Below are 23,888 nucleotides of genomic sequence, written 5' to 3'. Positions count from 1 at the left end.
AGCGGCCGCGCATGCCCGCAGCGCCCCCGCGCGCCCGGCGGCGGCGGGGCGGGGGGGGCCGGGCCGGGCCGGGCAGGTCGCGCGCTGCGCCCCCGCCCCTCCCGCGCGGGGCGGCCCCGGCCCGGCCCGGCCCCGGCCCGGCTGTGCCCGGGCGGCGCCGCCGCTTCCTGCTCCCGGCCCGGGCGGGCGACGGATGCGGCCTCCCGGCGCACGGCCACGGTAAGAGCGCGGTGTCGGCTCCTGCCGCCGCCGCGGCGGGCGGGCGCTGACAGGCGGCAGCTGCCCTGCCAAGGGGCCGCGGGGCCGTCGCGGCTCGGGGGAGGCCGCCGGGGTGTGTGGGATGGCCTGGAGGTGGCGGGGCCGGGGGCCGTTCCGGCGGCACCTCCCACCCACCGCCCTCCGCAGCTGCACTTTCGCTTTTGCGCGGGGCGCGGCGGAGGAGCCGGGGCCGTCCCGCTCCCCCCGGCCCCCTGCCCGCGGGGTCCGCGCCCGCCGGAGGGGGCGACGGGCAGTGCTTTGCGCTGTCAGCGTAAACAGCCAGGGCAGCGTGGCCTCCCGGGCCGGGCCGGGCCGGGCTGGGCTGTGCTGGGAGCGGGGCGGCGGCGGAGCGGGAGGCGGCTGGGGCAGCGCCAAGGGGCAGCGCCTTGTTTACACAGGGCGGCGGGAGAACATGGCAGCCCGGGTGTGCTGGACACTCGCTGTCATGCGTGATCGCTTCTCCCGTGCCTCGTCTCTGGGATCGCTGTGCACCCCGCGCCGCTTGTGCCGCTGATAAACCGCACAAGTCTGGCGTACTTTTCATTATACCGCGACTGTAAAACGTCCTACTGCGTGAGCACCGTTCGTGTTCATCTGTTACCTTTTTGGATGCGTTCCCTCTTGTCTCTCCCCACTTGAATAATTCAGTTTTTCATTCTGCCTGCTCCCCCCCCGTTATGGCTGGTCGCTGTTACCTCTCTTGTGACTTTTCTTTTGTCATTTAACTTCTTTAGCAAAAACAGCACAACCTTACTGCAAGTTTAAAAACAGGTTCTGTATCTAGTCCTTATTGCTCTTCCTTCTCCACTCATTCCGTCTCATATAGTGGACAGGATTAGTTGCTTTCAGAAAGGCGCTGGGAATAGGAGGGTTCTTTTGTTTGGTGCCATCAGTGACATACTCTTCATCTCTCAGGTTTCAGTAGTATCTGGTTCAGAAGGTGCCTGAAAGTTTAGTCTGTTAGGTACATCTTTATGTTCAATAGTCTCATAAGCAACTCAGGGGCTTTACCTTCATAAAGCTGTCTGACTTAAATCTTACAAGTTTTTGACCTCTAGAATATGCTGCCAAAGCTAATTATGGAATTTTTGCACACTACTTCTTTTTAGAGTGTGTGTTGGGGTTTGTTTTTTAAACTTACATCCTCCCCATTTAATTTAATTTAATCGTCTCTGCTGCTTTATTATGTAAAGTGATGAATAATTCCTCCCTACTCTGGCTTGTGGGGGAGTGGAAATGATTGTTAAGGACCAACAATCAATTTGCTGGAAAGAGAGGTACAAGTTAAGGGAAAGTATGCGAGACTTCTGTCAGAGGGAAGAGAAGGTTACAGGGTATCTTTAAATAGAGAGCAGTGGGAAGCGAGCCTGCTAATAGGATGAGATGCAGGAAGGTCCCGAAGCAGCCTGCTGAAGCCACAAAGCTTTTTGCAGAACGTTAATAGTTTCTAAGTGATTATAAGCTTACATGTTTTGGGGCTTATCAGCTTTAGCTTTTGAGGCTTCAGAGCAAAGTTTGGATGTTCAAATTATCAAATTATATATGTATGGAAGAAGGTCTTCTGGTGTTTTACTGGATTTGATGCATCATTAATTTGATCCAGCATAATAGTTTCTGTGCATTCAGGAATAAATTTACTGCTTTTTTGTATGAAAACTTATGAAGTATGGTGTGGCTAGGACTACTTTGCCCATCCCTTATTTTGGTTTGTGTTTTATAAATTTTAGTGCTTGGTCTAAATTGTGAGGTACTGTAAACTGCGTGGATTGCATGCTCCCCTGACCCCATGGATGCAAAGATTTACTTTGTATCCTAATTTTGATGTAACCTGTGCAACAAACTTTAGCAAGAAGTTTAGGAGTTTTTTTCTGCTCAGACAGCCTTTTCAGTAACTTGATTTTTCAGTTCTTAGGCTCATTGAGTTTCAGAAAAAGAAAGCCAATTTGCTATTTCTTCTGCACGTGCCAGTGTGAATCACATAGCCAGAGCTGTAAATATGATCAGGGAAAACATCTTTAAAAAGACTTTTCAGTCAACATGAAATGTTTTACAGAGTGTGCTATGGTTTATACGTATCAGAGTGATAATGGCATTTACTGCTGTATTTGAGGTTCTGCCTATGAAAGAACACCTTAGTACCCTTCGGAAGCCTTGCTCCTCTTAATGGGATTCTGCAGTGGTCTTGGCCAGTGTATTTCTGCTCGTATAACTAACTTAACTTTTAAGCCAACTTTCTTAACTTTTTTGTTTTTGATTTAACCAAAAGAAGGCTGTTTTGGAAAAAAAAAAAAAAAAAAAAGCTGTGTGTGATGCTACTGCTAGCTGGAGTCCTGCACTTGCACTTGCATCTGTGTAGGTATCTGCATAAATCTCTCCTCACAATTTAGGATGGGACCTGAATAAAAGGGGGAGTTGTTCCAAGTACTCTTGTGGTGGTTCTGAGTGCTGGAGGAGCAGCTGCCTCTGGGCACTGCTGCCCAGACTTCTGTGTGTTTGTCTTGTTTTTGTGTATGGGTGTCTTTTTTCAAGCATGGTGTTTTGAGGGTTTTTTTGCTAGTTTCTTTAATAGTTAAAATGAAAGTGTGCTAAAGCTATTTGCAGACTTACATTTAGAGTTTTGTTTTGAAATCAGTCCTGAATAACTTCACTTGAATTCTGGCCTAGAAGAGATTACCTTCTCTACCATCCTTTCCCACACTATTTTTCAATTATTATATTTTATTCTGTTGAGTTGCATGCTTGCTTCCCTGTTAATTTGATAGGTAGTTATGCACAGAGGAATCAACTACAGATATTGTTTTTCCTGGGATATGTTCATCACAGTTGTGATTTGCAGTGGTTTTAAGCTTTCTGCCAGAAACATACGACAACAGTTTGGATTTCTTGTAGGCGCACAATTGGATACATAATGTAGGTCAGGTAATGTACTATTCAATATATGAATGAACTGGTCTTTTGCAGCCTTTATTGCAAGTGCCCGGTAGCCTCTGAAGACTTGCTCTAATTGATTGTCTTGGCCAGTGAAAGTTATAAAAAGTGTGAGTCTTTGTTGTGTGTTTTGTAGTGGTAAAGAGTTGAAAACTTCTTGCTGTTGGGGCAAAGTATTCAAGATTCAGAATTTTTCTTTTGGTTGGGGTTTTGTTTTTTATTATTTAGTGATGGGAGCATGTAGATTTATTTTTGTTTTCCCCTGAGATATGTATAAAAATAACAGCAAGGATGTTTTTATGGTTGTAAGGAGTTTTCCAAATGTTTCAGAACTAGTTTTTCTCTGAATTTCCATTACCAGGAAGAAAAGGAGTGGATGTCAGAACTGTAACAACATGATTTGGTAATTTCTTTTGGAAATGTTAAATATATTTTTTCTCCTCTGATGTTATTCTGTATTTTGCTTTATTGTAAGCAACTATCCAGAGAGGAATTAAATTCATAGTGTGCATTTTTCTGGTTTTATTTTTAATCTTTCTGCAGGTTGTTCTGTAATTCAAAACTAGTTGTACTTTGAACCAGCTTCTGTGCTTGCTAATTGTATCGCTGGGGACAGCCTAGTCTCTTACAAACCTGAATCATCTCTTGCTTTAAGAGTCTGAGTCTAATTGTCTTTTGACCTTTTTGGCTGACTTAGTCTTGGGAAATGTGAATTTCTGAGCTGATTCCTGGAAGTGACCAGACAGCATTTTCCTTTTACAGGAATCTAAAGAGTTGGGACTTGCTAGAGAGAGGATGGGGAATAGACTCAGTATCCTACTGAAATTTGAGGGAGAAGGAAAAAGTCTTCCATTGAGAGATTCTCCTTAGGGAAAGGGAAGAAGGGAAATGCTGTTTCACTGAAAAAGGGCTGTGTCTGTGGGAATCTCACATATATGTAGGTGTGTGGGTGTGTTTGAGTGTCTGCTTTAACTTAGAACTTCCAAACCAGACTGAACTGAAACTCTTTTACCTTCTCACTTGCTGATGAGTGGGCTTGTTGTTTTCTCTACCTTGGCAGAGTTTTAAAAACATTGCTGACTGAGCGTCAGTATGAAGTTCAAATCCTATTATATAAAGACTTGGAGTATTGTATAGTATTGTATAGTCCATCAAGTATATATACTTGATGGACTATTCCACGTATTCAACCTGAAGATACAGTTTTGTTAATGAATGCTGAGATTTAGCATCTCACACATTCTTCTGTGTACTTTCTTTCCCCTGTAAGGTCCTTACTATGATTTCTGCCCCAGCTGGAAAATGAGGATTATCATTTACATTTCTGCATTGCCTGAACTTCATTTGTATAGGAAATCATGTAGAGATAGATCAGCATAAAAGTAATTGAAACCTTTTGTAACCTAGGAGACAGAAAGAGCATGTTTTTGAGAGAACCTGGTCTTGCAAACAGTATTGGGTGTTTTCAGTTGATGCAATTTGGCAGTTACTTGGCCAACTGTGTGGGATTAAAGTACCTAAAATATACAGTAGATGTGCTCTAGTATTTGATTTATTTGCATTGATATTTATTGTTATTGATTGTTTGTATGCATTAATATTCTGCATGAGAATGAAATTAGCTTTGTGGTGTGCTTAAGCAGAGGTACCATATGAAGCACTGTATGTTCACTGAGCTGTGAGTCTGAGTTGCAGGAATAATGCTGATGTTTGAAACAGGTTAGAATGTCTGTGTTTCCAAATTAAAATGTAGTTTAATTTCTTTGGACTTCTATTTTGGGTTATGGCTCATTGGCAATATTTCTATTGTTTATATAAATGGAAAGCTGTAGAAGAAAAGATTTTGCAAAAAAATGGATTTTTTTTCTTCTGATTGATTATTTTAGTGTATTCATAAGCAATTGTTTATCTACTTAACATATTTTTGAATTTAAAGGCTTTTGGATATGTAAGGAGTAGGCTTTTTGTTCTAAAAAATCTGGAGGGTGACAGGTGTATATGGCTCCAAGAGATGCCTGTCAAAGGCTTTTCAGCCTGAGTCTTGTTTGGGAAGCAGAGGGTCTCTTAGATTTCTTCTTCATCAAAAAGTGATGCTAGCTTTACAAGTGAAACAATGGAAAATAAAGTAGTAACTTTGGGGGGGGGGGGTTGTGCTGTTACAAATTAAATATAGTTAGGTATGAGTCATGCTTTGTCATGTAAAGTGGACTGCCTATGTGAGCAAAAAAAGCCTTATTTTTTTTTTCTAAATTGCGTATATTTTTTTCTTTCATTTGAAATGTATCTTGTGTTTATTCCTTGCTTAGTTTGCATCTGGCTGGGGAGATCAGCTTTTGTAATTTTTGTTAGTGTAACCTTGCCTGTAGGAAGCCCAGTTACCCTGCATGAATCCAAACAAGCATTTCCCTAAATGTGCAAGATTAGTTTAGTTTAAACCAGCTTCCTGCTATTGAAAAGCAGACCCATTGAGCTCGCCCACTGCAGTATTGATGATGATTTCTTTCTTCAATGCATATTAGATGGTCCTGTTTTCTTGCAGATCTCAGTGATTCTTGTAGCCTTCTAATGGATGGATTTTATTAAAATGTTGGGCCAAATTCTGTCTTTTGTTATAAAGCGCCGATCTCAGTGTTTGCTGATGCCCTATTTTGATGTAGAGATGCAGCATGCCAGAGATTTCATAGACATTGGAAGACCTTTGAGTATAAATTATGCAAATAACTTAAAATTGTTTTGTGTTTCAGCAACCTCTGCCTAGCTGTTTAAGAGCAGTGGACTGTGAATTCAAGCCTTTGATATCCTGAGGTTATCAGCATTAGTATCTTCAAGAGAGATAACAGTTCTCAAAGAATCTTCGGGGGATGCACCATGACATCAGTAGTGATTGACAATGGAGGCCCTGCCCTGGAGTTTGACAGCAATGAAATAAAAAATCAAGAGGTTAGAAAAGTAAATAGCACTTATTTACTATCAAACTTAGAAACCTTTTATCTCAATTTGAAAGAAAATTTCACTCTAAACTTGCTGTGAAAACAGATGAAATGGATCTGAGGTGTTGTGTAAGGAGAAAGACTGCAGCCATTTTTCAAATACCTTTTAATAGAATTTGTTGTCACAGAAGTGGAAGCAGGAAGTTTTGAAGTCTGCAGTACAACTGTAGACTGGGTTTACAAAATTATAGTCTATACTAAGCTTTCTTTAAACATCTCAGATGTGAGGTATAGAACAAGTTGAGCAGAACAATACACAGACCTATTTTAAAGTTAGCCAGCACAGCATATTTTATTGTATTTTGCATTGTTATCAACAAATAATAAATATATTCTACTCTTCTGTAGCTTTTAATAAAGATGGTCTGGCACAGTTCTACTTCTGCAACACTAACTGGTTATATATGCTTTTACAGACGTTTTGATCCTGAAATAAGTAGAGATGAGCATATAGGCTTTGAAGTAGTCAGTTCTTCTGTAATAACTTAGGCATTTAACCCAAAACATGTGTTTGAAAGACACAGGTCAGATGTAGGTACCTTGCAGTGCATAGGCAAAGCCTTTGTTACCTTTCATCAAGCAGAGGGAGGAGAAACACATCCCACAGCTGAGTGTCTTCATTAGGAAGTGTGCTCTTTTCCAATATCTTTAGCTGTCTGGTGCTTTAAATTTTCCTTAAACTCAGGAAAAGTTTGAGATTGAGGAAGCCCCCTCTAATGGCTGATAACTATCTGTAATTCTTTTAGTCTCTTGCTTTGGAAGAAAATTTCCTTTGCAAATATTTGGAATTATTATCATTATTTCATAAAGAATTTAAGAACATAAGAGGAAAACATTGACATAGAGTTCAATAGTGCAGTATTTAGAGCATTTTTTTTCTTTTCTTTCCTTTTTTTTCCTTTCTATAGGAAAATGAGACTGTCTCTGAATTCCCAGCAGTGGTTGTGGAGCCAGTTCCTAGTGCCAGACTAGAACAGGGTTACGCTGCTCAGGTCCTGGTTTATGATGATGAGACTTACCTGATGCAAGATGTAGCAGAGGAACAAGAAATTGAGACTGAAACTGTGGAAACAGGTAGACCTACTTAATTCTTTTCTTCCATGAGGTTTTTGTACTTTTAGAAATCACCAAGGAATGTGGCTATCCACAGCATAGAGGTCTTGACTTGGGGTCACATCTCTTTCCTCTAAGCTTAGTTTTGCTTAGACTTCATTGGTGACAGGATTACCTAGGCAGGAGAAAATGTCACATTGCATTCAGGATGCTGCATTGTAACACTGTGTCTCCTTCCTCAGGAGCAGGCAGATCTTCAGTTATGTCTTTGCTATGTATTTAGGCAGGGAGTTTACTAGACAGCTAAACATGGAGTTTTTAAAAATCAGCTGAGCCAGGAAGCTGGTTAGAGTTCAGTTTTACACTGTGTGTGAGCCACACAAGTGCAGGGCAGCTGGAAATAGGGACTGCGTGGCTCTATTTACCCCATCTTCCAACTCTTGTCCCTTCCTGTCCGTCCCTTCCTATCCTGCCTTTTTGGTGCAAGAGTTTGTTATTGCTGGTTTGGTTGCAGGAGTGGGTGGCTAGGGGGAATGGAGTTGGGCAGTCCCTTTATGGGTGAAAAGCCTAATAGATTGAAATTAACACATCTATCTCTAAAATAACAAGTTAGGAATGAAGAAAGGAGGGGAGCTTTGCTGTGAAACGTGAAGTGTTTAGTGATAAGCACAAATCTTTCTGTATGCCCTCTCTCCAAAGAACATGATCAGGAGGTTTGCATTTTCTGAGGGGCACCAAAGTGTGTTTAAAGTGTCTGCAGAAACAAAAACTGTGCTGCTATAGCAGCCTAATAACCTCTGACTGCTGGGCTGTGATTCCTGCTGTCCTTCCCTCTTGCTCTCTTGTGTTGCTTCTCATACTTCTCTGTGCTAATTTTGCAAGAAGAAAAATAGCAAGGAGACCCTCAGCTGTTTTGTATTTTTGTTGAGTTGAATTTCTGCTGGATTAGCAGAGTGTTGGAGTAGGGAGCACATAGAACTGCAACCAAAGGACAGGTCCTCTTAGGCACTCCATACGTAACTATGACTTGACATTGGTAGCATATGCTCCTATCCTGCAGCTCCTTATTTAGAGCTGGAGTTTAAATTCATGATGTCAGGAAAGCAAAAAAACCGTCCCGGTTGCTTAACATGGTATCCCATTAAAGCTATATGCATTCCCATCAGATTAGGTAAGTTTCTGTGCAGATTTTTCAGTAAACAGTGGATGCAATTGCTCATACATCCTTCTCAAGTTGGATGTTGTCCTGTAGCACTGCAGGAAAAATTGCAGGCATCAACTTCAGAAGGTGAGCATGAGCTAGTGATGCAAGTTTTGGGAAAATACTTACAATTCCACTTTACTGAAATGTGTTTTGAAAGAAATATGCTAATTAGAAGTTCAACAAATAAATGTAAAGAGAAGTTACAAAATGATGTATTTCTTAAATTTAATTTCTGACTATGGTAATAAAACTTTTGAGGAAAAGGTGAGAAGTGAAAATGTTCTTCCCCAACTGAGTTTTACAACTTAAGTTTATATTGGAAAACCTTTAAGAGCTTATACTTCGAAGGTTTTTGTACTCAGAAGTTGTTTTTTAAACATTAAATATGCTGTTTCTAGTAAGATTTTTGTAGATAAATGGCTAAATTAATAGCTAACAGACCAACTCTTTAAGGATAAAGACCTGCTGCAAATGAACTCTTTATGTTTTTAAGCATAATTTTACAGCCCTAATAAATGAGGGGAAAATACAGTTAAAAACTTGTAGCTCTTCTATAGGAATAGTTTTATGTAAGCTGCTGTTCAAAGAAAGGGACATAGGTGCTTCCAAGGCTTGATATTTTCAAATATAGTCTTAAAATTTATTGGGCAGTGGATCTGATAATTTGGTGTCTATAGCTGGAGATGGTCAGAGATGTGTCTTGACTGCATGTGGTTTGTTATGTTTTCTGTGTTGCTTTTGTTATCGCAGTTTGACATTAATATGTTCTTAAAATTTTAAAATGATAAGATAATGATATATTTAGGTCAGTTCAACTATTTATTTGTTTTAATAGTTTTGATCTAAGAATGAATGGGCAGTGAAAAGCCAATGAACAGTGGACGAGAAATTAAAATTAATGAAGATTTTTAAAACTGTGAATGCACACCCATTCCTACAGTCCATCTTTTAAGTGTTATTTGTGTAGTGTATACACTTATTAATTCAGTGTGGTTCTCATGGTGTAATTACACATGACAATGAGTAGTGGTCCTTGCACAGAACTAATGTCCAGTGTTGGTAAAAGGAGTGCTTGGTTTAGGCTGTTCTGAGGGAGGCACTCTTGTGGGGCATGCGTTGTGAGCGACATGTTTTAACACAGCCAGGAGTATTTCTCAATTATTACTCATAAGGAGGTAAGATGGGCAGAGAGAAAATATGAAAGCCCTGAGAAACATTCATTTTAGTAATGCACCATTATTAGCAGTGAATTGCAGGACAGTGGATCTGAGTGTGCTGGTTTTAAATTTTAATTTTGTAGTAGAGATACTTGGCTGTGGGTAGGTAGCAATTTACTGTAGGAGAGAGGTAGTAACAGGTGCCATGTGATAATTGTTAATGAGAAAGCAGGCTAAGGCAATAAACAAGGTACAGTGTTTAAAGAGCATTTTAAGGTGCTATTTTTTTTAAGTATGTGCCTTTATTATGCTAATGATCCCAATTTAGAGAGGTGCAACAGTTTGATTTCTGAACATCTTAGACGAAAAATCTATTATTGCTAAAGTAGTCTCAATACATTCTACTTCATCAATGACAGAATTAATTGTTACAAAAATATTCATGTTATTTGATAAATGTGTCATTGTTGCACCAAGAATGAGTAGACTTAATACCTTTTGTGGTTCTAGATTCTTCAGACAGCATGGTAAATACTAAAACCCATCTTAAAGAATTCTTGGCAGTACTTGAAAAGGATCCCTTTTCACATAATTCACCCCCCCCCCGCCCCCCCGCCTTTGTCAGTATCTTTCCTGTTGGCCTTGGACCTGATTTTTTCCTTTTCTTGTGACAGTTCATTGGCAATTCCAATGACTACTGGTTTACGTGGTTCATAGCATTATAACACACATTTAAATAGCCTTGGGCTACCTTGCAATTTATCTAAAGCTTCATAATTTATTAAATATAGCATTATTCTAGCCTCCAGAGACAGGGATTAGTACCGTGTGTGAAAAATGTTGTAGGGAAGCTGCTGTGAGAAAATTTACTAAGAACACTAAAGAGATGATCTATGCTCTGCACTGAATGGTTCTACTTGTGGTTTGCTGTTCTATTAATGGATTTGAGACTGTGTAAACTATAATGACAGTCAGTGCTGAGCCAAGGGCAGAATCAGGGTCTGCAATTTGTTTTTAATTAAAAAACTTCTCAAATTTATGAAAACACAATTTAAATAAAATATACTATATGATCATTAAACGTACTCATGAATTTTTAGTTAATTCTAGTGGAGTATGGGAATTTTTGCCCCCCATCACACTCCTTCCAACTAATCTGTCTTGATTCATGAATCAAGGATCATTATTTATAATTAATCCTTTAACTGTAAAATTAATTTATTAACTACAGAAGTAAAACCCAAATGTCTTTTAGCAAACAAGAAAGACTTAGTGGTTCATTGTTTTTATCCTAGAAAAATATGCCTATTTGCTTGGAATAGAAAAAAGGAGTTCTCTAGTAAAAACAAAAGATAGAAATCTGGGTCATTTCAGTTGACCTTATGACATTCTTTGTGGAAGTAGTGAGTGCTTTTTGTAATGATTGGAAGGGGAAATAAAATCGTTAGATTGACATAGTATTTAAATTTCTTTCTGTTTTTGTTTGATGTTCTTGGGAGTGGTATCTTTAGATCATTGAGAACTGAGTTACAGCCTTAAAATTTTGTTTATTGGAACAGTGAGCATGTTTATATCATAAAAGACACATCCTTCTTAACAAGTTTTTAATAATACTCAAATTCTGTTGGCTTTCATTTCCTGCATTTTTGGTTTTTTCCTAAAAGTAATTAGCCCTTCAGTTTTCGGATTTATTCAACAAAACATTTGTAGTTTGCATAATACTGGAAGCTGCTTTCTTTAAAGAAGCAGTGTGTCTGAAGTTCACAATTGCTACACTTCTGTTTATTTTGTCACCACACAGAACCTGTGACGTGGATAATAAGGGAGTAATCTAATTTTGGAATTTACCATAGGAGCAGTACGGAAGGTAACCGAGTCATGGTCTGCAGATCTTGGGCATGGACAATGCCTACTCTTTTAGTTAACTAGTATATGTATTTAAGTACTGCCAGTGTAGACCCTGATTTAATTGTTTTAGTGACTCTAACATCTTGTATGAATAGTATTTTTCCCCTTATTTTTTTATTAATCATCAAAGCACCAAGTACAAGTTTGGGATTTATTTTTTCATCACAGCTTTAAGATTAAAGAAGAAACAAAACTACTATTTTCAAGAAGCTGAAGTATCATTCAATTTGTGAATTGTCACCAGGTTTTTAAATTTTATGTCCTGTCAGAAATCCTCCCTGTGGTAAAAACTGAAAGTCTGTTTGGATTCTAAAACTCTTATTGCCACAGGGGGGTGGAAGATCTGCATGAAAAAAAATGTGGATCTGAAAATGACCCTTTCCAGGATGGAAGAATATTGGGGTACAAAGACCAGGAAGTTCAGTTGAAACTATCATGTAAATTGATAGCCATTCTTAAGGAGGGAGGATGTTGAATCAACAGGGAGTTTAGGCTTAACTCTCCCCCAATTAAAACAAATGGATAAATAAAATACATAGTTTAGGGAAATCATCTTCCTCAGAGGAAATTTCAGATTACTAGGTACACAGTTATCTCCAAAGGAATCAGCTTTGCATCTCTATGTCCAGTCTTTAGTTACTGCCTGTTCTTCTTTCTGTCTTTATGTGTCCTCCCTTATTATGATTAAAATTGCTTTCTTCTAATGTCTCTTATAGAAATTTGAGCCTGTGAACTCTGTGTTTTTTCAGATAAATTTTCCTTAGTTAAATATAATCTACTAAGAACTTGGTATTAAATCTGGTTAGAATCTAATTTTTGTGATTACAGTATGTGTGTGTAAGGGATAGATAAAACAGTGTTAGAATTCATTCTGGCCAGACGTTATTTGATTAAACTGCTTCTTAGAAAATGAGTTAACACAGGCATCTAGTACTTCTTGCTAGTGCTGACATACCTTATTGACTGCATGTAATTTCCTTGCACTGACAGCTCAGTGAGAACTTTACACATGCAGACAGACCATTTGCTTTAGAGGAGCATGCTGACTACAAAAAACCAAAGAGTATGGACATTCCAACCACTTGATTAAACTCTCATTTTAAGTTGGTGCTGTCTTCCTCTATTATGTTAGGTTGCAGTTTGGAGACAGGCACACGACTGAATGTACTGAGGTCATGTGACAACAGCTACCATTTATCCATGGATGCCCCCTTTTACAGGGGTTTCAGAATTCCTGCACTTGATCAACCCATCAGTCGGGGTGTCAGCACCACCCAGCTCAGTGGCCAATGATATGTCTGCATTCAGGGTTGAGGGGGTTTGGTTGGGGTTTCTTGTTTGAGTTAAAATCCAGCCTATCACTGCTTCACCTGGGGACTTGTTTACTTGTATTCTAGAAGGAACTAGGCTAGCTGAATTGGGTTCCGTTATGGCCATACCTGTGCAGCTTCAGAGCAGCTGCAGCTGTGACAACTCCCCCTTTCTATTTTTAATAAATGCCAAGTGTTCATTGTTATCTTCTGCAGGTGTCTTTTGCAGACAGGATGACAAAGACAGAGTGAACCTAGTTCGAATTAGACTTACTATCCAACTCAATGAGTCTAGTATCCTCCAGCCAGTGATGTATCCCATGTATCATTGGAGTTGTAACATTCACATCCAGGAGCTGTCGGGCGGGATCACCTGTAGTACAATCTTTCAGGCTAGCATGCTGCAGGTTCATTATTTAGAAGTTAAAAATCACAACTTAACACAACAAACAAGAAGCAATTCAACTCAAAACCATTAAAAACACATATCCTTCTCCCACTGATGTCTCCTAAATATTTGGGTCTTGGGGTTCAAGTAGGGTGATGGGCAGATTGTCTTATAATTGACAGTCTTCTGCCTCTGACAAGCTGTTGGCTTCCTAGGTTAGTTGGGACTTGATTGAAAAACATAAGAACATTACAGTACCTAAGACTTTTGAGAGGGATACACACCCACTCCCCCCTTCTTTGTTTTAACAACTTAACAGGAACATAATCCTAACAAAACATGCACTTTTGAATGAAATTAACAAGGTTAATGAAACTTACAACTGCCTATAGGCTTTGCTATCACCTAGGGTCTACCAAGGAAGCTTCTTTTCTCAGTGAGGACTTGGGGAGCCTTTTCCAGGTAAGGCTCCCATGTCTACTTCAAAGGAAAGTGGTCCAGCTTCTGCTAAGCCAAATTAACCAGTCAAAGTGACTTGCTTTCACTTTTAGCACAGAAACACCTGGGTCTGATGGCATACTTTTCCTGCCAGTCAAGGCCATAGCTTGGCCAGAGCTAAGACCCAGACTGGAAGGGCTTCCCTATCTCCAGCCACTCATAACTACACAGCTCCAGCTGAGGCTGCATAGTGCAGGGTGGCATGAGCTCTTTTATGATACTGTCAGAGTCCCCTCTAGGGTTAATTGGATCGGGGGACCAGGGGCCATTCTCTGGTTCTCCTCCCCCAGCTCTGGCAAACGTGTGGTTGTCCATTGGCAGCCAGGTCTCCCAGCCTCTTGGGCACTGACTGCCTCAGTGTTTCTCAGGCTTCTCCAGCCCTGGCTCTTTTATGGTACGGTGCTCTGCGGATCCGGGTTTCAGCAACTTTTTGCTGATGCTTCTGGGTTTTGGCACTTGCAGCTCTGATGGCACTGGCACTGATGGTCTTCCAACCACCCCAGCAAGTTGAAACAAGCCTCCAGGGCTTTATAACATCCACAGTGGCTTCTAAAGCTGATTCCACAAGCCTCCAGGGCTTTATGACATACATAGTGGCCTCCAGAGCCTGTTGATCCAGTTTTACCCCATTTAAGTGAAAAGAGGGTCCATACCTGTGCAACTGGGTTTTCTTCTAGCGAAACACATCCTCCCATATTTCTTGGCACTGTTTTTCTATATAGAAGGGTATTTACAAAGGGGGTCTGGGCTTTGGTCAGCTCTTCACGCCTTGGTCAGCTCTCCACACTGTGTTTTGGGAGCTTTTTTGCTGTAGGTCGTTCTCCATGCTCACCCTCTGTCTCCCTCCCTGTACACGTGGATGGCTGTGTCAATCAGGTCGGGTTTCACCACTTACTACCTTAGGGTTGCAGTTTGGAGACAGGCACACGACTGAATGTACTGAGGTCATGTGACAACAGCTACCATTTATCCATGGATGCCCCCTTTTATAGGGGGTTCAGAGTTCCTGCTCTTGATCAACCCATCAGTCGGGGTGTCAGCACCACCCAACTCAGTGGCCAATGATATGTCTGCATTCAAGGTTGAGGGGGTTTGGTTGGGGTTTCTTGTTTGAGTTAAAATCCAGCCTATCACTGCTTCACCTGGGGACTTGTTTACTTGTATTCTAGAAGGAACTAGGCTAGCTGAATTGGGTTCCGTTATGGCCATACCTGTGCAGCTTCAGAGCAGCTGCAGCTGCAACATTCCTCAAAGAGCTAAGATGAAGCCTATTTGCTAGATAAACAAGATGAAACTTTTCTTGCTTTACTGCAAGAATTAGATGCCTTCAACACAATAATGAAGTAAGAGTTTGTCCTTTGGATGCCAATGAATTTTACTTTACACACCATACTGCTACTGCATCCATGTGAGTCCTTATTTTGTCAAGAAACTCATTGCACTTTTAGTAGTTAAATGTTGATGACAGTGAGGCAAAATTATTCCCCTCCTATTGCATGTGCTATTGCATAGTTCTTGGAGCAGTTATGACAAGGGTATTTACATCTTTGTTTTCAGTAACATTCTTAATTCAGAAACAAAATGCAACTGCAACTTAGATATTATGTCATATTTATTGGTGTTCTCTATTCTGAGAAATTAAGGAAAAGCGCTCTACAACTGCTCCCTGGACAATAGTCTTTTAACATAATGGTAACAGCCAGGTTGTGGCGTCCAGTTCTTTCTAGATTTCAGGTTTCTGCCTTGTAGCATTCAGTGCTCCATTCATATTGAAAGCATGCTGCAAGACTATTTTATAATAAAGTCTAATTTAACTACAGATTTCAGGCATCATTTTTATTTTCTGAGGCTGGTGGGAGTCTAATTCAATGATTTGCTGATGTGGGATATTATGGGTTGGAATTCAGATACACAGATGGATTCTCCTCCAAACTCCCTACTCCAGTTGCAGCTGGGAGTGCAAATTTGTAGGCTGTTACTGTGAAGACCCAGCCACAGCATTTTACTAATGTAAGCTGAAAGATTTAGGGGTTTTTACCTTGAAATTAGAATGCAATGGGGCATCCAAACCCATTCTAGTATGAGTGCACAAGAATGTGTTTATTGATCAAAAAGGTAGTGTAAAACTATTGACAATAATAATTTTTAAAGGTGATCTGCGTATTTAAAGGGAGATTGAAGTTGACAGCAAACTGTAGGATGAGAATAACGCTGTGTTTGTCAAGGACATTTAGTCCTTAAAAACATTGAGTGGACTTACAGAAGAGATGTTTGTTGTTATCAGAAAAGCCTTAAGGACTTCAAAATTATGCATCTGGGACAGAGAAATTGCTCAAGTGTGGCATAGTTTATATGCCAGCCTATTACTAGTCTCAAATACTGTTAATTGTGTAAAATCATATAGAGCGCTATGCAAATACCTGACCTATCATTGTCTTAGAGACTGCCCTGGAAAGAAAGAATTTCTTTATAAAGCAGGGAAGTGTAAATATTGATTGTTTGTGCGTTGGGAGTTTGGTGTTTTTTTTTTTTTAAGACAGCTGAATTTTCTTACTCTGCATGCACAAGTAATAATGCTGGAATGTAGACACTTGCTATTTTGATTAACTCTTTTTCAGTTTATCAGAAGTAGTGCCAAATCCTGAGGATACATTTGTTTTTTCTGTTTGGAATCATTAATTGCTGTATGAGTAGTGACGTCAGGACCCTGAGTTCACTTAAAGGTGCAAATTGTGACAGACACTTGGCTTTGGCATTGTTAGACTTCGGATGGCGTAGTCAAGAAAATGAGCTTGGCATAGTCATGGACCACTTTCCTCAATATTTCCCTGTACCTTCCAGGGACACTTTGTGGTTATTTTGTTATTTGGACATTTTCTACTGTCAAATCCACAGTGGATGGTAATGATTATGTTGATATGCTGATAAAACAGATGGCTGCATCTTCTTGTATGCTTTCTGGCATTTAACTGTTAAAAATGCTTCTTTCTATTGTTACCTTTGCAATGCAGTTATAGCTATCAACAGTGATGGCCTGCTGTTGAAGACAGCAGCTACTTCTATAAGTACTAGGTAGGAATTTCTTTAGGATCCTGGGCAAAACTGACCTTTCTGTAACTTTAAAATTAGTAGATGATTTGGGCACTTGGGACAGGGTATGCCTGGACTTCTGAAATTGCTTGCAGCTTTTTGAAGTGGTTGGTATTTCAGGATTATCTCTGTTATCATTTGCAATATCTTGTGTAGACCGCAAATACTGCCCTCAGACTGCAATAGGTTGACGCTGGCCAAATGCCAGTACACCCACGAAAATCATTTATTCATTTCCCTCTAAGCAGAGGAGAGGGAAAGAAAAGTCATGGGGTGAGATAAGGATTAGGACAAAACACTTGAAGGACAAAACAGCCTTAAATTTTTGAAAGGTATAAAGAAAAATTATTAACATAATTAAAAGAGGATAATGAAAAAGAAAAACAAATGGTTAAAACACCTTCACACCCCCCACCCCCCCCCCACCCCCATCCATTCTTTCCTTCCCACTGACAGCGCAGGGAGACAAAACATAGGATTATTAGTCAGTTCCAAAATTGTCTATTGTCACTTCTAAAATTCTTCAGTTCACTTAGGGAGAGGAGTTTCTTGCTATGCTGTGCGGTCTTTCCTACAGGAAACAGTTCTCTGTGAACTTTTTCAAGCTGGTTTTAATTTTCGCAGCAGTCTGACTGGAACATGCTTGCAATGTGAAGTCCCTCCCACGGGCAAAGCAGTCTTCCCACAACTGCTTTCTGTGGGCCATTTAGCTTATGGGGTGCAGTTTTTAAGGATAAGTTGTTCTAGCAACAAAAGCAAGGGTCCTTTTCCTCTGTTTCTGAAAGCAAGGGTTTTCTTTGTCTCTGTTCAAGCCTCTCACCCCATCACAGCTTTTCAGCATCCACATGCTCCAGCACGAGTGCCTTTTTCTCACGGGCTGTGGGTGAATGCTGTATCCCTGCACGCACTACATCATTTACAGGGAAACAGTTTGTTCTGTTGTAGTCCTCACCACAGCTTGCAGCAGAATTTCAGCTCCGACCTCCGGAGCACCTCCTCCTCCCCCTCCCTCTTTTGCCCCGACCTTCGTGTCACCATGTTGTTCTCCTCACGTCTCTTTACCTTTTCCTTTTCTCTGACTCGGGAGAGAACTGGTGTTCGTAGGTTCGTTCTTTCTCAAGTCCTATCGGTTGAAATAGTTTTTATAGAGCTTTGCAGCGCTGAAAGGTTGATCCTGTCCAGGCGCCGCACTGGGGAATCGCTCGCCGTGCTTCTCTCTATATTGGCCAGGTGGTCTCCGCCAGCCCCGCACAAGCCGCACTGGCTGCTGGCTCCGCTCCGTGCCTGTTCTTCATGCGGGACGCTGAAAAAAGAAAAACTGCTGCCGCTGCTTCCTCCTTCTGTCCGCAGCATGGCTGGTTAAAAGCGGCTAAGTAAATAAAGTCCACTGCGAGCCATGCCGAGACAACTGCAGCCGTGCGGCGCCACCCTTGTCGCACAGCTGCTCGCGGTGCCAGGATGGCCCCCGGCTGCACCGGGACAGGGTCCAGCGGCCCCTCTGGGAAGGGGCTCAGGCGGCCCCCCAACCCTTCTGAGAGCAGGGAGCAAGACATTCCCGTGGTTTTTCGTTCTTAAATATGTTATCATAGAGGCGTTATCAGCTTTTTTCTAATTGGCTTCGTAGTGTGCTAATTCTCAGAGCCAGCCAGCGATTGGTTTTGCCAGGCACGGAGGGAGCTGCTAGCAGCTCCTCACAGAGAACCACTTGCGTGGTTTTTTCCCTCTTCACCACAAATGCCAAACCAGCACACAGATTGCCATCTACCTTCCACTTACTTAAGTTAACTCAAACAACTCACCTCTGTAAGAATAAGTAAGTGCTTTATGATAATTGCCTTTTCCCAGGGTAGCTTTGTCTTACTAGAATACAACTGGAATCCTCTGAGGCTAAAAGTAATTAAATGCACAGCTTTTTCTTTCTGGTTAATTATTTGCTGTCAGTGGAAGGAAAAGGTGCAACTGGAAGGCTGTACTTTTAGCATTTCAAGCTACAATGCTTGTGGAGTAGCTTTCCAAGAGAAACTAGTCTGTTATCAGAGAATGTTTTCATCATATTTGTGGGAATTGTAGGAAACACAGCTTTGCATAGGAGACTGTGGGAGTGGAGAATGACAATTCCTCTATAAGCCCTGAATGCTTTGTTAGTTTTGAGAACTGTTCAAGGAGATGCTTAAGATAATTGATGATTCTATTCCAATCCCAGTCTGCAAATCTGATGAAACCCACTAGTTTTTCATCTTTTGAATTTACATTTGCTGTTTTATATGCAATTAGTCAAATCCAGCTGGTTTTTTTTAATTGTCTTTTGGTTTTTCAAAAGAATCGGAATGAGTTTTAAGTAATGTATATTGCAGAGAAGAAGTGATACATTTCCTTTATTGTGCACAAAGTTTTCCATATCCCTTAACTAGAAAGCACGAGCTGATAGATATTTTACTCCTGTGTTTATACAAGAATAAAGATACAATTCATTTGTCTTGAAGTTACTTAAATCTTCTGACAAACAGGAATGTAGTAACTAGAAGCATAATTTTGAATGGTAACTTTCCAGCTTATTTAACATTTTGACTGTTTTATTTCCTGGCAATTAGTAAATGTAGCATGTAGGTCTACATGGCTATCTTGACAGGTGAACTTGTGTGTTAAAAAATTTCAATAAAGTTTATTCTGTATATAGTAACAGTAAAAACAAACAAAAACCAGTCAACAATAAACTAGGGTAAATAAACATGTTTCTGTCTGAGACATGACAAAGAGTGATGCTGGTCCAGAATCTGTTCCTCTACTTTTTTTTTTTTACTATTTTCATGCCAGAGAAATAAAATTTCTGCAATTTCCTGTGAGCCTGTTCCATTACAGTATTTCTTGCTTCAGTGGGCCACCCACTGAGTAGATTTTGTAGCCCTCTTTTTTAGCCTAGAAAGGAGGCTTTAAAAGATATTAAAAGTTAAATGCACATTTACTTTTTTCCTGTTGACTGCCTTTTTTTCCCCCTGAATAATAAGATTTTATTAGTATGACAAATCAATCACCATTCATAAAATACTAGAAATAATATAATTTAAACAGATGAAACTGCAGGACTTTTGGAGAAAGTTGCATTCCTCCTTAAAGACAGTGTTATGCTTCAATACTAATATAGATAAAGTATGCACAGGTCACTTTTTTTTTGTTGTGGCTTTTTGCATATTAATCTTGAAAGTGCACAGGCTCAGATTGTTTACATTTCCAAGTGATTGGAATCCCTTGGGCATCCAGTGATATTCTCTCTTGTGTATGATCAGAGAGAGAGAAGAATCAGAACACTTGTGTGCAGCTGTTCAAGTCCATTTCATGTGCACTGGCAAACATTGTGCTAAGTCTGTGCTTGCAGTAGTAAATAAATGCTACTTAAGAAACTGGTGTTAAACCAAAACTTCATGTTTAATACTGGTTTTTTTTCATTTTGAACCTATGGGGTTTGTCAAAAATTACACAGCGCCAATTACTTGCATACACTCACTCAAGAACTCCACACATCTCAGGCAGAACTTCATTGAGTATAAGTCAACCACTTCAGTTTTTGACTGAAAGCTGCAATCAGTAAACAATCCTCACTGAATTACACAGCAATCAAAAAAAGGAAAAAACTATGAGGGACCTTTTCCAAAGTATGGTAGTTGTGAATTCCTTTTGACATGGGTGTGGATCTTCAAAGGCATTTAGCATCTCAGTACAGCTTTTGATCTGGATCTAAACAGACAGACTTTTAAACTGTATTTTATTGCTTAAAGTGTGGGTAAATTATGGTTTTTTAACAACAGGAGGTACACAAAAGTGTACAAAGTGACAGGACTACACGGTTATTCCAGCACTCTGTGTGTAAGCTGAAGCTATGGTGTTGCTACACTACACCATGTAAGGCTTTCACTTAAGTCTCAGGATGTTCTAATGAATGACTATTAAATTTCATTGCACATTTAAGTGTGTGCCTACCTAAAATGCCTTTTCTTGTCCTTGGGCTTGTCTCCACTAGGAAAATTTCTGCTGGAGAATACAGCAGAGTCCCCTAGTGGAAATATGCTGATGGGAGGAATTCTTGTTAGCACTGCTGTTCCACCTCTCTGAATAGCAAAAGCTGACAGGAGCACTCTGCTGTTGGCAAAGCTGGATCTGCATGAGAGCTTTCTGCCCTCACAGCTGGCTAGGTGCCTTTTTTTCTGTGCTTCTGGCTGTGGAAGAATCTTGATTGGCAAAATTTTAGCACTGACCTATCCTTAGATATCATGGCTTCTCATGAATGTGAGAGTGAATGATGTTGCTTGCAGGTCTTGCTCTTTATCCGATGAGGCACTGAGCAGATTCAATTCCTTACACCCAGGAATAGATGACTGCTATCTACAAAATGCCTGATAATTTATTTGTATATTATAAACATTATGTACAAATACAGTCATGAAAATATATTCCTATAATGTCTTGAGAGGTGTAGTGGAGGAATAGTATTTGTCAAGAGTTTGAAGCACTGAATTTACCAGCTGGAGTTGATTTTTGCTGGATACTATTTTGTGATTTTGGTGCTTTGGAAAATTGTTTCTAAATTGTTGCTTCTGCTCTAGGTCCTAGGACTACTGAAACTTGAGAGGGGAAGAGATTGTATAATCAGATTGCGGCTGGATCCCTTCACCTTCTTTTAATGGAGCTGTGAAGATGATGTGTTCAAGGAAGGCTCTGTAGGCAGCAGGTGTTTGCTAGATCCTTGACTTAACAATGTAGGTCTACTCAGGTGTGTGGTGTTAATGAAGGAATTCCTGTGTATACTTTCCACGCATAGCTCTGTGTGAGACATACTTTGCTTTTCTTGGTGTAGCTGCGCTTTGTATGCAGCTCTCAAGTTTTACCCTGGGAGTAATTAGCACATGGATTGGGTAGGAAGTGTGGGGAGTGTGTTCTCCTGACTGGTGCCTCTGTCCGGGGGCCTGGCAGGTAATGCTGTGGCCTTACTGACAGAGGTGGTCTTCAGGGGAGAGAGGATGCAACCCTAAGAAGTGGTGGTAGTGGTTTGGGTGGGTTTTTTTTGTTTCTTTTTTTAATTAAGAGGTTAATGAAATTTTTTTCACCCCACAAGTCTTTTCAGAGATGACGGATGGATGGGACCTCTAGCTAACTGGAATAAGCCCTGTTACTCTAACGGAGATAAAGTGGATTGCAGGGACGGAGCATTTCCGGCAAGGTGTTGCTAACATAGGTGCTCCAGGGACGTGTCAAGGAGAAATCTTTTTTATGCGTCAGCGGTCGCCTCGGTGAGGACTGTCCGGCTTATACCGGTAGGCGGTTTGCCCCGGTCAGAAAGCGTCACCGGGGCACGGAGGTGCGGATGGCCGAGGGCTGAGGAGAGATGGAGCGGAAGGCGTGCGGGGCCGGCCGGGCTGCGCTGCGTCCTTGCCCTCGGGCGCTTCCGAAGCCGTGCGGGGAGGCGCTGCTTGTACGGTGGGGCGGCCGGCGGGGGCCGGCGGTTCCCCCGCCCGCGGGCGGCCCCGCGCTGCGGCGGGAGCCGGCGCGGCACTTCCTGTCTGGGGCGGGCAGCGGAAGGACCGCGCGCGCCGCCCCGCAGGAAGCGCTCCCGCCGCCGCGCGCCGTGGCGGTGAGCGCTCCGCCCGCCCGCGGGAGCGCGCCTCGCCGCCGGCCGCTGCGCGCGCCCGCCCGTCAATGTGAAGCCGCTCCGGCAGCGTAAACATGGCGGCGTCCGTGCATGAGGGGCCCACGAACCAGCTCGACCTCCTCATTCGGGCCGGTGAGCTGCACCGCGCCGGGCCGACGCGGGGCGGGAGCGGGGACTGGCTGGGGCGGGGTGGGGGGAAGACGCGGCGCACATAGCGCTCCGGCGGCGAGCGGGAGGCAATGGAGGGCAATCAGGAAGTGATCACCTTGGTAGCGGCCGGCCCGCGGCACTTGCCTCCCGGCGCGGGCGGCACCGCTGGGAGTTGCGGCGGGGCGCGCGGAGGAGTTTAGCGGGGTTTTGGAGGCTGGGGCGAGAACCAGGAAGTGCGCGAGGCTGTTGTCCTCCCGCCTTTCCTGGCCCTCTTCTCGCTCCGAGCGCTGCCGCCACGCTGTCTGAGCGGGCAGGCCGAGTGCCGCCGCGCACCGCACGCAGGGCCGCGGCCCGGTCTCCCCGGGCACTGCACCCCAGCACGCGTCCCCCGCTATTCCGGTGCCTGCCCCCCGTGCCCTTTTAAACTCCGCTCTGGCGGCGGGGCGGGAGGAGGCGCCGCCGGCAGGGCCGCGGCCCCACGTGTGCGACGCGGGGGGGCGGTGGCGCCCCCTCCCCCACGCGCGCCGCGTAGCGGAAGCGGCGCGTTCCCCCGGGGCCCCGCGCGGGGGAGGGGCCGCCGTCGCTGGCGGGTGGGGGGCGCTGGCCGCCAATGGGCGCGCGGCGGGCGCGGGAGTGGCGGCGCGGCGCGGCGCTGCAGGCGCGCGCGGCACCGGAGGGAAGCCGACTGTAAACACGGAAGTGGCCGCGCGCCGCCGCACGTGGCCGCACCTGCCTGCGGGCGCTCCCGACGGGCGGGGGAAGGGCGGGCGGTTGCAACGTCCCGGGCCGAGGCTTCCCGGCGGGCAGCCCCGCTACGACGGCGGGATGAGGAGGAGCGAGGCTGCGGGAATTCCGTCCCCTGCCGCCGGCTCGTGCAGGTGCCGCGCTTTCTCTGGTCGCTCCTCCGCACCGTCTGATCTTGCAGCCGCTGCCGGGACATGGGTCGTTTACCCGAGTTGTAGCACTTGTTCCGGGTTGTGTTTTGAGTCCTGCATGATTTGGCCTCTTTCCGATTCGTTATATCTGTCTGACAACAGGATACTTGTCTTAAAGCGTGGTAAAGCCCTGGAGAACGAGCAAGGTTACAACTGGCCCAAACCTCAAATGCAGTGTCAAGCATTCAGTTCTCCACCGCAGTTGTACTAGATCTGATTTTATTTTTGCCTTTACAGCATGAAGCTCAACTTCTAAAAGTAGTCCTTGGAACCATAAACAGTACAGTGTATGGCATTATAGGTAATGAATTGTGCAGTATCTGCACATGTATTTTCAGAGAGCCAAGCTTAATACTGGCTTTGCATTGGCATGGCAGT

The 23,888-nt window shown here is 42.8% G+C and overlaps 1 protein-coding gene across 6 annotated transcripts in view; it reads left to right on the top strand.

Annotated features, from left to right (window-relative positions):
- The first annotated feature begins 52 nt into the window (after window positions 1–52).
- ELF2 (E74 like ETS transcription factor 2) overlaps window positions 53–23,888 on the top strand; it is a 37,269-nt gene continuing 13,433 nt past the window's right edge. Inside the window, exons 1-3 of one of the 6 annotated variants that reach the window (XM_030239054.2) lie at window positions 57–219; window positions 5,931–6,126; window positions 7,085–7,250. In XM_030239054.2, the coding sequence (XP_030094914.1) occupies window positions 6,055–6,126; window positions 7,085–7,250 (238 nt within the window). In that variant the 5' untranslated portion in view covers window positions 57–219; window positions 5,931–6,054. Of the gene's footprint in view, window positions 220–5,930; window positions 6,136–7,084; window positions 7,251–21,382; window positions 21,536–22,397; window positions 22,558–23,888 lie in introns of those variants that run through there. The other 5 variants (XM_050973874.1, XM_030239057.2, XM_030239056.2 and 2 more) reach the window with 5 other exon arrangements.

The sequence above is a fragment of the Serinus canaria genome, chromosome 4, assembly GCF_022539315.1.
Source record: "Serinus canaria isolate serCan28SL12 chromosome 4, serCan2020, whole genome shotgun sequence".
Classification (NCBI taxonomy): Eukaryota; Metazoa; Chordata; class Aves; order Passeriformes; family Fringillidae; genus Serinus; species Serinus canaria.
Note: the sequence above shows the minus strand (reverse complement) of the source record. Positions and strands in the feature narration are given on the sequence as shown.